This window comes from Lemur catta, chromosome 2, assembly GCF_020740605.2.
Source record: "Lemur catta isolate mLemCat1 chromosome 2, mLemCat1.pri, whole genome shotgun sequence".
NCBI lineage: Eukaryota > Metazoa > Chordata > Mammalia > Primates > Lemuridae > Lemur > Lemur catta.
The window spans coordinates 59,106,424-59,121,823 of NC_059129.1; the positions used below are offsets into that span (position 1 = coordinate 59,106,424).

General features: G+C 35.9%; 1 protein-coding gene across 1 annotated transcript in view; it reads right to left on the reverse strand.

The window, feature by feature from the left end:
• Positions 1-15,400, reverse strand: part of PKHD1 (PKHD1 ciliary IPT domain containing fibrocystin/polyductin) — a 414,564-nt gene that overhangs the window by 32,708 nt on the left and 366,456 nt on the right. Inside the window, exon 61 of the mRNA XM_045543725.1 lies at positions 9,127-10,144. Coding sequence (XP_045399681.1) covers positions 9,127-10,144 — 1,018 coding nt within the window. The remainder of the gene's footprint in view (positions 1-9,126; positions 10,145-15,400) is intronic.

Sequence of the window (15,400 nt, forward strand, 5' to 3'; positions counted from 1 at the left end):
GGAAAAGGGCACTGTCTTCTTCTGATAGGTCAATAGCAGCCAAGAGAGTCACTCATCCACTTTCCCTTCACGATGGGGCTCCTTTTGCATTTAATATGGACACCCAATTAATACCTCAGCACCACAGACAACCTCATTTTAGGTGACTTATAGCAATTTCTCCCCCTTCCCTGAAATGAAAGTGATCACAATACATCATAGCATTGTGCGAATTAACGTTAATTGATTCAAGTTACCAAGCAATGATGGGCCACTTATATAATCTAGGCGTTATTGGGTGCTAGAAGGGATGGAGGGAAGATTAGATTCCAGTGTCCGTTGCTGTGACGACGGGAGTCACCTGACGCCTTGTTAGACAGTTGTAAGGTTCTATTGCTGGCCCCAGTGGGGTCGTCAGTAAACTGGAGTGATGTCCAAACATCATTACACGCTGCTCCAATATTAAAGCAAAGGGATTAGCAACTTATTGCAAGCAACCTGGATTTGTCATTGTGCTGTCCTTATCCAATTTCCAACTGCTAATGTGACTGTAGCCTGCAGGCAGAAGGACCTACAGCCAAACTTTAAAAAATGGGGAAAGTTCCCTCCATTCCTCCCAGTTTTAACCACTGTTTAACAGCTTCTAATACCCAGTCAGATATGTGAAAGAATTTTTTTCTTCTCCAATGCTCAAGTGCAGGCTGAAGGCGAAAGATCAAGACAATACAGAAATTTCACAGTTCAGAGATCACTGCTATTCACTCCAACCCTTGCTTTTCAATTGACCACATCTGAAATGTTTGCCCTGTGGAGGATCGGATTGTTTCAATTTACATAGCAAACCCAGAAAACAAATAAATAAATATCACTGGTGAAAACTGGCTCTGTGTAAGACCTCCTAGAGTCCTGTGGGGTGGGGTGGGTGATTAGAGATACTCTCTTTTCAACTTTCTCCTCCTCAAATCTGCTAAGCCAGATTCCTGTAGAAAAGCCTTATATTTTGATTAAATGTCTCATGGTGTTTTGAGCATTTTTGATCTCTCTTGTTTTAAATAGGTTATATAAGGCAGAACATCTGTAAGTACCATGAGGGGACTTGAATTCTAAAGGAGTTTAGATAATTCTGTACCCTGGAAGAAAAAAAATAAATTCTTTAGTCAATTCCATTTAACAAACATATGTTAACCTTCCTACTTTGTACATTGTTCAAAGCACTGTAATATATGCAAAAATAAATAAAACACTATGACTTCTGCCCCTCAGTAATACTCTACTATATAGGTAGTAGGATAATAATGTCTTTCTGACTATCTTTCTGAGTTGATACATACAATTTTACTTACATTTTATGGTCCTTATGCTCCCTATTAAATTTAGCCAGGCTTCCTTAGTGGCTGTCAACTCCTAGGAGGGAAGAAATGCCTTATGATATAACAATTTCCTTCTGGCACTATGGTCTAGTGCAGGGATGGGGAACCTATGGCCTTAAGGCCACATGTGGCCTTGTAGTTCCTTAAGTGTGGCCTTTTGACTGAATCCAAATTTTACAGAACAAATCCTTTTATTTTTATTAATACATTTTTGTTTGTCTTTTATGTTTTTACTTTATTTTTAAAATGAATGCATTTAAAATACTGAAGAATAAAATAGTTTCAAAGCAAAATAATCCCCTCAGATGGACTGGCACAATTAAAACATTAGTAAGCCGTAAGGGCTAAACTGATGTCTGCTACACTCATGATTTAGTTATCATGACTGGAGCCACTACCACATGAGGCTGGTTGGCGAGAGTTTATGGGAGTCCAGCATGCCAGTCTATTATCAGCTTCTGACAGTGGCGCACTGTGTTTCTGTTTGAAGTGGAATTTGTGAATAGTTGCACAGCTCAAAAGCATTTTTTTAAATTCTGTCTGCTTAACAGCCCATCATGTCAAAGAAGACCGAGAGAATGCTGAAGGAAGAAAGCAGATTTTTTAATGAGGATTGGGAATTGCAATATTACCTTGTTTCTGCTAAAGATGAGATGATTTGCTTGCTTTGTAACAGTGCAATATCAACATTAAAGAAATTCAATGTTCATCAGCATTATAACAGTTATAGAGGCCACAAATATTTTAAATTAGAGGGAGAGACACAAAAGGTTATATTGCAGAAATTAAAAGACAAAAAGCAAAAGCAAAGGCAATTATGTCAAGCAGCAATAAGCCCTGAAAATAATGTCACTGAGGCAACTTATAAAGTAGCTTATATACTCAGGAAAAAAGGGAAGCCATTCAGTGATGTACCACAGAAATTGTGAAAGAATAAATTGCCGAAGTTGTAGGATGCTTAGACCCTGATAATGTTTCAAAGTACAAAAAATGGCCTCTTTCAAGGAGAACCATAACTGATCAGCAGTATTAATTAGCCTTCAACTTAATGGAACGACTTCATGCAATATTTCAAGAGGAAAATATATATTATTCAATCGCTTTGGAGGAATCAACTGATGCTACTGACTCAGTGCATGTTTTAGACTTTATTTGGGTCATAACAGAAGATTTTCTTTGCTAGGAAGAGTTATTGGCTTTGGGTACTCTTGCAAACAGAACACAGAGAACAGATATCTTCAACAGCTTTCAAGGTAAATGTCATGAAGTTGGACTGAATTTGATAAATTTAGTGAGTGCATGTACAGACAATGCACCTTCCATGACAGGAAAACATGACGGGCTTATTATACAGATAATACAAGTATTAACAGATCCAGGTGCTCTCGTTTATTTTCATTTTATCTTGCATCAGCAAAATCTCTGTGCTAAAGCTACTATTTTAAGTGACACTTTGCACCAAGCTATAAATATTGTTAACTATATTCGTGCAAATGCAACACAACATCATCAGTTTCATAACATCAGTTTTCGTAACAAGTTGAATGATGAGGTATTCAGTGGGGATTTGCTGTATCATTCTAAAGTGTGTTGGCTATTGCAGAGGCAGGTGTTAGTCAAAATTTTATCTCTGCAAGAACGGATAGATAAATTTTATAAAGAGCAGAATCAGCAATGTGAATTATTGAAAGAAGATTTCTGTAGGAATTCAGCATTTCTGTGTGATATCTTGTCAAATCAAAATGACTTGAATATTTCTTTGCAAGGTAAAACTAAGTCTATATATGATATGTGGCAAAAAGTCCAAGCATTTCGGAAAAAAAGCTATCTTTTTTTCAAAACATTTCTTCTTCAAAAGTAAATTTCAAATGAACATTTTCCCAATTTAGCAAAGATCATTGATGAGGAGGATGACACATGAGAATCATTTGAAGAATACACAGCTGTTATAGACCTATTAATTGGAGAATACAAGGAAAGGATCACTGACTGAGAATCATGACATCACACTCAAATTAGCATTTCAGCCTCACTTAGTTGATATTATCAAGGCACCTGAAGAATTACAGTTGGAATTGATTGAGCTCTCAGTAGATGGCATTTTAAAATCATTGATGCTAAGAAAGATCCAGTTGAAATATGGAAAATTGTAGTACAATACCCATGCCTTTGGCAACATACCCAAAAAATGCTTTCTTGCTTTTCAGCCACTTATTGCTATGAATATACATTCTCCTCCCCAACCCAAATCAAGATGCCCTTAAGGTCACAAATGACTGATACTCATCTAGAGGATCAATTAAAACCGTGGACCTCCATGCTGCAACCAAATATTCAAATGCTTTCCAACAAAAAGCAGACATAACAAAGTCATTAAAAGTTTATTTAACTTTAAAATTAACAAATAGTTTTCATTTTTTGAAATGATTAAGTACATAGTAAGATTTTTTTTTAAATAATGTACATTTTTAAGTATATTTAATTAGAGTTTCTTGGATGCAGCCTTATTTGATTACAGCTAAATTAATGCACCCTTCCAACACGAAAAGGTTCCCCACCCCTGGTCTAATGGTTCCAAGTCTGGCACAGTGTAAGCACTCAATACATGCTACTATAGTAACACTTTGCCATGTATTTCCTCTATTCCTAAGTCACTAATTGCCTCTGAAAAGCCACCACCCATCTTGGTCTGGCCAACTTCATGTTGTGGTGCACTCCTCAAGAAATGTGCTTAATTCTATGCTGTAATATTTACGATTAAGCACTTGTGATTCCTTGGAATTATTCATTTCAAATCGAGATTTGAGTAACCCTAGGTGTAAGTCAGAAGTATACAAAGACACAGAATAAATACGGTACATCTTCCAACAATGTCAATTACAAGCAAAAATTCATGGGACAAAAACTTAAGTATTTGAATTAGTAAATAGTTTAAAATAGTATTTTAAAGTGAATCTAGCATGAATATTTTATCTAGGAGAATGGAAACTCTGGTTACATTTTTTTATGGTCCTACACAAAATATTCAGACTCTCTTGTTTGTCCTGGGGGGCTGTAGTAATCTAGCCAGGAAAAGAGAGATCACTCAAAGTCTTTGTAATGGAAGAGATTTAATATGAGATATTGGTTATACAGGAGTATTAGAATAGGAGAAAAATCAAAGATATTGGTTACATAGGAGTATTAGAATAGTAGAGAAGTCAAACAGGCTACATTTCACTATGTGTAACAAATATTGAATGATCATTTATTGTGAATGACAATATACTTAAGTACTCCTTGGAATATAACAATAAGTTGAAACCTTGACCACCTAATAAATGTTATAAAGATACTCAAGTTAATGTCATGAAAAACTAGATTAATGATTAAGCAGGTTCATCTTGAAATAATTATTTCTTTGTAGCAGATATGGAATGAGATTTAATATAACATCTTCTCTTTAGTTGAGTAAATGTTGTTTTGCCTAACCATTAACTTTCAAATCTCTAGATTTTCATAGAAGTCATATAATATTTTAGATATAATAGCTAGTCAATTAATGTTTGGGGAATAAAAACCATTGAAATGGAGTATTTCATGAGTCTATTATTTACCTAGCACTTCACCATATGTATGCATACTTCTTATATTAATTGCTTTTAAGGTAGTGGGGTTCGATTTTGGAATTAGAACTACATGTACATGAAGCAGGGAATTGCTGGATACAGACATGTCAACAACAGCAATAGATTATAATTAACATCCTGTTCACAGAAAAATAGCAGGAAAAATATAAACTGCAGAGCGAGAATCAAAGATTTAGTAGTCTGGGACTATTTAGGATAAGAACAATAGTACCCCAGGGCATCACTGCAAAATTAGAGCTGTGAAATAAATGATGGTTTTAATGATGACCATGAATCATCAATAAAAATGTGAATGGTCTATGATATTTCCCATTTAGTAATACTGGATATTATGCAATCTCTTTGTCTTCTCTTTAAAGTTTAAGAGTTGAAGACTTTTAAAAATGCTAGTCATTAAGAGAACAATTTTTAATGGTACAGAAAGTTTGCTTAGGCAGAACATCTCATTTTCCCACAAAGCCACATATATGAAATGCTATTACTATAATTTTGTTACCTACTCAACTCAACAAAGTAGTGAATTTTTACTGCAGTGAAAAGAAGAAATGATGTAAAAACATTTTTTAATGGCAAAGTTGTGGTTTTGCCTTGGGGAAGGATGAAGGCAAGCTGGAAATACAGGAATCTCTTCTAGGATAAACATTCTGCCAGTCTTGAAAAGAACATCCTCCCATGTTGATGGAAAGATTCTACCCTTGCAAACTCTGAACAGCCGTTTCCTAGAAACAAGTGCCCTGGGAGACGTGGAGAGTTTGCAGAACAGAAAATTTTAAATGTGACTGAATGCCAATAGACTTGTATCACCTATTGGCTTTCCTAATTTTCTTCTGTATTCCATGTCAGCCTGATAGGGTGCTCCTTATGCAGGATGGGGTTAGTTAAAAAGCCACTAATGTAATAAACACACACTCATGCATATGTGCACACACAGGTAACTCCCATAGTGTCATGCTCACCCTTACTATCACTGGTTTAAGGGTGCAAGGTTCATGGCAATGCCATAAACAAAAAGCTCTATGTGACATAGCATATCAGTTTTTTTTTATTGCTGCTTAAAAAATTATCACAAAATTAGTGCCTTAAAATAACACAAATATATTATCTCTAGGGAATGAGTGGGTCAGGTGTCCAGACAGGCTTGGCTGGGTTCACTGCTTATGCAGAGGCTCATCAGAAGAATTCACTTCCAAACAGGTTGTTGGCAGAATTTACTTCCTGTGGCTGTAGAAGAGAGATCACTGTTTCTTCACTGGCTGTCAGCCAACGTCCACCATGTACTCATAGAGTCTACTTGCATTCTTTTTCACGTGGCCCCTTCCATCTTAAAAGCAGGAACATATCAAATCATTCTCACACTTGGAATCTCTCTTCAGTCTCCTTATTCTGCCATAGCAGGAGAAAACTCTCTTTTTTTTAAGGGCTTAAGTGCTTGATTGGAGCCACTTTGATAATCTGCAAGAGTCTCCCTATCGTAGGTTCAACTGTGCCACATAACATAGAGTAATCATAAGAGTGCTGGCTTATCACATTCATAGGTTCCAAACATCAGGGAGGCACATCTTTGGAAAGTCATTTTAAAAATTCTGCCAACTATAGACAGCATTAGCATTTCAATAGCTAAGCTTCTATGAGAAATACACAGATATTTAATTTTATTTTGTGACAAAGAGTATTATGTAGAGTTTTTTTCTAGTATGGGAATAAATGAGGCAAGAAAGAGGGAAGGAGAAGAGAAAGGAAAGAAGGACATTCAAGAGAGCAAAAGTCAAGTTTCTATCAAAACAACATAAAATGTGTCCTGCCAGGATTCCAGATAAAAGATAGCATATAGAAATAAGACCCCGCTGGGGAATGCTCAGTTTGAAAAGGGCAAATTGAACGTATGTTTATTTTTGTTCCCTCTACAAACTCCACTGAAATTACCTAAAGAATAAAAATGAATCAAAATGGTATAAATAAAGACAAGTGAAGAGACAACAAATGACAACGGGGTCAACAAAGTTTTAGAAGTTGGAAAAGAGGTTCATGGAACTGACCTAGCCAAGCAGAGAAAGCTTAAATCCAGATACTTCTAGAGGAAGATAAAGACCAGAAGAGGCCAATTCACTATGTACTATTTACTTAAAAAGTAGATGGCAACTCCGTTTCTTTCCACCAAGCAGAAGTTGGTAGTTTCTTGAAAGTAGGTAGTACTACCTTAGAAAAATATGTGTCCAATATGGCCTCAGTTTGCTGAAATGCATACAGCTCCATTAAATTAACAGGAGTGAACCTCTGGAGAACATCCTTGGCACTTTTCACTGAAAGGACCCCATTCCTAGACTCATTTCTGCTGTCTCATTTCTGCTGGTTAGTTCATGAGCTTGTCAGTAGCTCTCCAGTGACTTCAATGGAAGTCCCAGCCGACAGCATTCAAAGCTGAAAGAAACAAGGCTGGCCACGGGGCCTGTGTAGCGGTTCAGAGTTCTTTACCATACTGTGCACCTCGTAGGAACATGGGAAACTTGCTAATTCTCATGCAATTCCACAGGACATGGCATTTCTCATTCTACAGAGATTCGTGCAGACATACTTAAGAAGCAGCCTTTCCTTATCTTTAGAAGATTTACTTTTTGCCTATGTCTGGAAAATCTCTCTTAAAATACTAGATAAACAGAGAGAGATGGGGGCTATAACACATCCCAACAGAAAATCAATGCTATAATATACACGTTCAGCAGTTTCTTATTAAATCAGAAATATCTGAGACAAAAGTGAAAACATGACGGCTGTGACGGATGGATGGCGGGTGCCAAATAAAAGTGATATTTTCCCCGATTTTGTCTCACTTCCTCATGGTAGAATGATAGGCCCCCCACACAACATATGTGTGCCTAAACTTGTGCCGGATCCACTCTCTGCTGCCTTTCCTCCGACGCACCTCTACTGCTTCGACTCACTGACTCTTCTCTCCTTCTAGTTAGAGGCACAATATTCACTGTGTCTTCTTGTATAGAGAATATAAAAATCAGTCATTTTGGAACAATGACCTATTAGTAAGCTCAGTACTGTAAAATCTAAATAAAATTAAGTAATGGACTGACCCTTTTTTCTCTTTAGGTACACATACATATAATATACTTACAAGATCTCAGTGGTATCTAAATGAAATTGGGCTAGAGAAAGGAAAAGAAATCTAAACATAAGCTAAGATGTGTTAGCATCATTCTCAGATTCCTTATTCTCATACCACCATGTATAACATCATAATAATGTCTCTAACATGGTGAAGGTTTGGGTGGTTGACAAAAATATCCAAGATTTAATAGATTATGAGCAATCATGGACTATAAGTACTTTTAAATTCTAAGCTAACAATACCCACAGCCCTTCAGATCCATAAGATCCAGAAAAAAGAATTGCTTGAGTTTTTTTTTTCAGTTTTCATACATATTAATGTACTGTAGGGAAGAGGAACACCTATCTCCACTGTAAAGAAGGGGAAATTATGATACAAAAACACTAGCTAAGCTTTCATTTGAATATGTTGCTGTGTATATAAAAAGGGAAGCAACATAGTAGTAGAATATGCCTCCAAGTGTGAAGGCGGTTTTTTGTTTGTTTGTTTGTTTGTTTTGGTTTTTCTTTTCATTTCAGTTCTAGTGAATCCCGCATCCATTGGAGATGGCTGCATAGAAGTAATTACTACTAATTAAATATTAATTGCTTATTTACTAGCACTACCACAAGTAAAATAAAAAGCAGTAACATCAGAGTAATATCCGTTTTACCTTAGCCACCTCAGAACCTACTCCACTGCTTAAATTCATTACATAAATGAATGAACAAATGAACTGAAAACAAGTTGATTCAGAACAATTTCTTCCTACATGCTTTTCACTTTAAGGAACCAAAACAGAATATTTTCCACCACCTGGGAAACAGAATAATCATGAAGAATGTGAATTTAATAAAGAATCTAAAACTCAGAATTTAAGTCTTTAAATGGTTCTTTTAATTTTTGCTCTTATCTTAAAAAGTAGACAGGTTATGTGAGTCAGTGTAAGTAGATTGACATTTTCAGTATATGTCAATACGAACCCAAGAAATTAACCTTCATTTAAATATTATTATAATTAAATAATTATAATATTATAATTAGTACTTACTCATAGCCAGTGACTCCCTTCGGCTGAGTCACCAATAAGGCCCCGATAGTCAGATTCAGAACATTCTCTAGTGCTCCAGTCTGTTGAGCAATGATGATTTGGTGAGCCAAATTCTGCAGTTTGTTATTAGATAAGGATGGATTCATTACAGTGCTCCTTACTGTTGGCAAATCACCAATTTCAAAGACGATCACCTTTGAGATAGTTTCCATAGTGGTTGGTGGTGAGTCCCTGTATGAGTTCATTTCCATCATGAGAGGTCTACGTTGACCAACTCTTCTATAATGACTGACACAAGTTACAGTTGGGCAATTGCGCCTTCTTTTTGCTCTATTGTCAGCAATGGCCTTTAAGGTTGCTTCATTGCCAGGCATCTCATGAACAAATCTGATTTGGTTTTGGCCAATCTGTAAGAAGTCAGTTAGTCTTTCAAGTATCATTATTTCCCAGTCTTTTTCTAAGACTGAATATGTCACAGTGAGGGCTAAATGAATAGAAACACCTGAGTGTATTTCAACAGGCTCCTCTCCTTGCAGAACAACATACAAGAAGTTATCCATGATGTTGAAATAGTTGACACCAATAGATTCATGTAGCAATAAGGAAGCTGACTGAACCACAGTGGGTGGAATAAAACTTCCCCTCAGGAAAACACGGGGGCTCTGGAGCTCATGGTAGAATACAGCCAAAAGAAGCTTGGACGTACTTTTGTTCCCCAGTAGGAAGAAACGCAAAACTTGAGGAGTTTGATCCACAAAGCAGACCTTGGTGATTTGCCTGGTGGGTACAATGGAATAGAAAGTAGATACAGACCTTAAGGTCGAGCAAGGAGTATTGGCATTTACACTACTAAAGGTGTCAACAAAACCACTAGTCACAGATACAACTGGATATGACTTCTGCATTGCCCAAATGGCATCAGCATTGTCAAGAATAAGGACCACTTGGTCAGTCTGTTTGCAGATGAAGCCACGCATCAGTGATCGATATGTGCATTTCTGTTCTTCTCTAAAGGTACCTATAAAATAAAGGAAAAAAACAAATGACATATGAGTCACAGTCTTTCAAAGATGATTTGTGATCCATCCATCACTCTCATCATTATCTGTAACCATGTGAAATATTTATTGAATATCTAATTGTGCTAGATACTGAAAGTGCAAAGAAGTTTTGGGTAAAATAAGAAAAGACACATGTATTAAATAATAGACATTTAACATATTTCAAATGTATATGTAATATAATATATGCTATTTAAATTTAATAATGGAGATGATAGCTAAGTGAGAAAAAGAGTTGAATAAGTAAAAGCATTAAGACCAAGAAATAATCACCAAGGGCCCCTGAGGGGAAAACAAACTGAACTGTTTTTCACCACTCTCACACATGTAACACATGATGCTTCACCTCTGGTCAAAATGTGTGGGTGTTTCTCACTACCATCATCCAGTTTTCCATTGGACACTAACGTGATGTTATACAATTTAACTCAATTTTGACCTTATCTACCTGGAGTTAGTGTCAGACCCCACAAGTTAAGGGCTCGGTCTTACAATACTGCCCAAGCTTCAGATGCCAATCACAAGCCCTGGGTTCTGACCTGTGCTTCTTCTGATCAACCAGCTTTAAATCAGGGGTCCCATGACTCCCTCCTTGGAGTCAATTACTGCTAGAGAGGCTCACAGAACTTAGGGAAACACTTTACTTATGCTTTCCCATTTATTATAACGGATATTACAAAGGATACAGATGAATAGCCAGATGGAAGAGATGCTTAGGGCAAGGCACAGGAGAAGGAGTAAGGAGCTGTCATGCCCTAGAAGCATCACCCTCTAGGCAACTCAACATGTTCAGCCACTGGAAGCTCTCCAAACCTGTCCTGTTAGGTTTTCATGGAGGCTTCATTATGCAGGCAAGATTTATCAAATTATCAGCCATTGGTGATCAACTCAACCTTCACCCCTTCTCTACTCCCCAGAGGTCAGGGGATGGAGATTAAAGTTGCATTCCTCTATTCACATATTGTGTTCCCCCAGAAACCAGTTCCCATCCTGAGGCTATCCGGGAATTCACCAAGAGTTGCCTTATTAGAAAGGAAGATGCTCTTATCACCCCAAAATTCCAAGTGATGTAGGAGCTCAGTGTCAGACGTTCATATCACTCTAGAAATTACAAAGGTCTGAGGAGTTCTATGTTAGTAACCACGGTCAAAGACCATATATTAGAACAAAAGATGCTCTTAATACAACTGTCTAAAGGGGTTTTAACAACTCTGCCTCAGGAACCAAGAGCAGAGACCCATATATCTATATCATTCATATCTATATTTCTTATTATATCACAATATCACAGATCCATAATGGAAAAAGCATAAGGAAGAACAGGTGATAACATTACAAGACAGTGGGAGAAGAGGTAGATTGAGAAGAGTGGAACAGAGAATTTATGGAGGTATATTAAAATTGAAGAGGTTATGTGTCACCAGGTTGTGAAAGAGTTTGGATGTCAAACTATAAAATTTTCTCATACTCTCTTTCTTTTCTAAACATAAAGAGTAAATAAATACAAGAAGAAAGTAGTAATTTGGGGAGTTGTTGACATTAAATAGAGGACTGTCACTGACATTAAGTTTAGGACTGTCAGGGCTAATATACATATTTAAAGAAATAGTATTATCCATTATTCCTAATTCCCCTGTCTATGAACCTCGAGTAGTATTTCTTGTTCTGAATTCCCAGGGATATTTCATCTTCCAACAAACACAGAGTTCCTTTGATTTAAAATTGGTATTCACAAAATCATCTCATATTGTTTTCTAGATTTTTAAAAGTTGCTTTAGTACAAGTTCATCAAAGTGGCCTAAGAAATGGAACAAAAAAATCAAATTATTACTAAAATAGGAAATACTATATTTGAGCATGATCTAGCATTTTCCTGTATCCTTCCTTCCATGTAATATAATTAGAAATCTGCCAAACTTGCTCATCTTGTCAATAAATTTAACTACCAAAATATTACTTCAGGAGTAGGATGCACGGTTTACTTTTTCTTTAACAATAATAGCAAAAACAAGGATGGTAAAAAGTCACAAGGGAAATTATAAAATATTTTACACTGAGTAATAGTAATAATTTTACTATATCAAAATTTATGGAATGCATTTCAAAGTGCTTTTAGGGAAATTTATAGTGTTAGATGCTTATGTAAGAAAAGAATTGTTTAAAAGTAATGCCCTATGGTACTACTTGAAGAATTTAGAAAAAGATACAATGTATAGCATGGTGACTATAGTTAATAATACAATATAATATATTTGAAATTTACTAGGAGAGTAGATCTTAAATGTTCTCATCCCCCCACCACACACACACAAGCAAAAATGTAACTATGAGGTGATGGTTATGTTAGTTATTAATAGTTTGGTAATGGTAATCATTTTAAAATGTATATGTATATCAAAATATTCCATTGTACATCCTAAATATACACAATTTTTATTTGTCAATTATACCTCATTAAAGCTGGGGGAAAAAAAGACATAGGTGTCAAAATGTTTTTAAAAAGGAAGTTAGAAAAGGAGACCACTAAAGTCAAATAAAGGAAATAATAAATATGACAGCAGAAATGGATGAAGTAGAAAAGAAACAACAAAATGAAATTAACAACAGCAAAAGTGCTTCTTAGAAAACATGAACAAAATTGATTAACTCCTCACTTGACTCATCAAAAAGAAAAATAATACAAATAACCAACTTCAGGAATAAAAAAAGATTATCATTACAGATTCTACAGATAAGAAACTATTATGAACAAACTCTATGTCAAAAAATTCAACAAGTTAGATGAAATAGACAAATTCTCACACAAGATGAAATAGAAATTTTGAATAGCTCTGTCTTTCAAAGAAATTGAATTCATTAAATTGATTGCTAAATGATTAACTTAAACGAAAATTTAATTGTCAAATGTAAAGAAATAGTCACTTTTACATTGTATCTTCTCCCTGTGGTCATATAATACAATAACCCTAATGTTAATCAAGAGTTGTCTTCAAAAGCATGGATCCAGTACCAAGAGAATTAATTACATGATCTTAATAGCCATAAAAATTGTGCTTTGAGATCTTGATGCACCAATCTCAATTATAGTTATATCCTTTCCAAATGAGATACTTAGGTGAACTTTCCTCATGGAAAATCCTTTAATCACACTGATTTCCCTTTTCTAAACCTACAGCTCATTCTTTTTACACATTTTTTTCCCGCCATGTTGATGCCATTCATCAATTGCCCACATTCCATCCAGTTTTAAAAATCTCTGGCTTTGTTCTTCCTGCTTCTCATCTAGGAGATATAATGTCTTTTAAAGTGACCTCTAGGTCATGCGCAGTGGCTCACGCCTGTAATCCTAGCACTCTGGGAGGCTGAGGCGGGTGGATTGCTCGAGGTCAGGAATTCGAGACCAGCGTGAGCAAGAACAAGACCATGTCCCTACTAAAAATAGAAAGAAATGATTTGGACAGCTAAAAAATATATATAGAGAAAAAATTAGCCGGGCCATGGTGGCACATGCCTGTAGTCCCAGGTACTCGGGAGGCTGAGGCAGGAGGATCGCGTAAGCCCAGGAGTTTGAGGTTGCTGTGAGCTAGGCTGACGCCACAGCACTCACTCTAGCCTGGGCAACAGAGCGAGACTCTGACTCAAAAAATAAATAAATAAATAAAAAATAATAAAGTGACCTCTAGAGATGGTTAAATTCTTAGAACTGTGAATAGTAATTATTAATTAATAATAAAATAATCATTCTCTTAGTCAATATGATTTTCTACCATTCTCTGCTACTAACCAACTATGTAATTTGATAAATCACATAACCTACTAAGTAGTCATCAGTGCCCTTGAAGGGTCATTTCTCAAGGCCAGAAATAATATCTCATACTTAAATTACTACAAGCCTCAACACCCTACCTCAAACATAGTAAACACTTTTAATATGCATTAGTTGATTGATATGTAATATCCTTTCAAAATTCCTATTCTTCAAATCATTTTATGTATTTTTACATAAATACAAGACTATTATTCTATAGTTCAAATACATTTAAACCAGCTCATCATCATCATAATAATATATCACAAAAATTTGTGAGTATTTTCTCCCGCATTGATGCTTAACATACGCAGCTCAATACTGTAAGAAATCTATTTCACATGAACTCATAAGACCAAAATTATGGCTGACTATATTTTTATAAACGTTCTTCTACTGTTTGAATCACATAGTTGATTTGTCCACAACAGGTTCTGTTGTGATACAGCATTTTTTGAGAAATTTATTCATTCATTAAATAAAAACACATGTAATAACGAGTTTTTCTTTCTGAACTACCATTCCTTATGACAGGTACCTTCCAAAACTAAAATAACAAAAGTGGGTCATTTATAACGTGAGTCAAGTATTCTTTTGGAGTACTAAGCTATAGGAGCTATATTAGTAGAATGTATACCTTTAAAGAGGTCCAAGGATAGAGTTCTTTTCATTTATTTATTTTTACATATTCCACCAGGGCCAGTCCATTGTAAAGGCTGGTCCTTCAAGTTATCTCTGCTCTCAAGATCCAAAGCTCTCTATTCCCCTATTCAGCAGTGAGACTGGGAAAAGAAGACTACGACAGACTATCCATGCTGGAGGCTGGATACACAGAAGGTGGGATCTCGAGAGGGAGAATAAGAGAAAGGAGAAGAGAAGGGTTTGGATTGTGAAGGGTCAGAGAGTGTCTGGACGTGAGAGTTCAAGAGGGCACATCCCTGCGGAAGATGTGTGTTGCAGAGCCCTTGTGCACCCTGGAGCGTCCAGTACAGGCCCCGTGCCCATGAGTAAGCTCAAGAATAAGATGAGAGAGGATGAAAAGTCACAAATCTTTGTGATCCATTGGAATTTTATATGCGTTGGATTATAAACACTGGACTGAGGTAAGGAATTGAATAAACATTTATTAGGATACCTCGTATATGCTTAACTTGCTAACAGTAAGAATCTGTTACTATGCCATCTATCTCTTCAATAATAAGGAGCTGTTTGCCTTATTATTATTAAACACTGGAACTAGTGATTCAATGCCAGGCACATACAGCTTCTCAAATATGTGTTAATTATTTGCTTGTTTAAACTTGGCCAATTACTTTCCTGATTTCAAAGGAATTAGTGCAATGCCAATTACATGCATTGTTTCTATTTCCAATTTCTCCCTTTTTTATGATTTAAACCTCTGTAT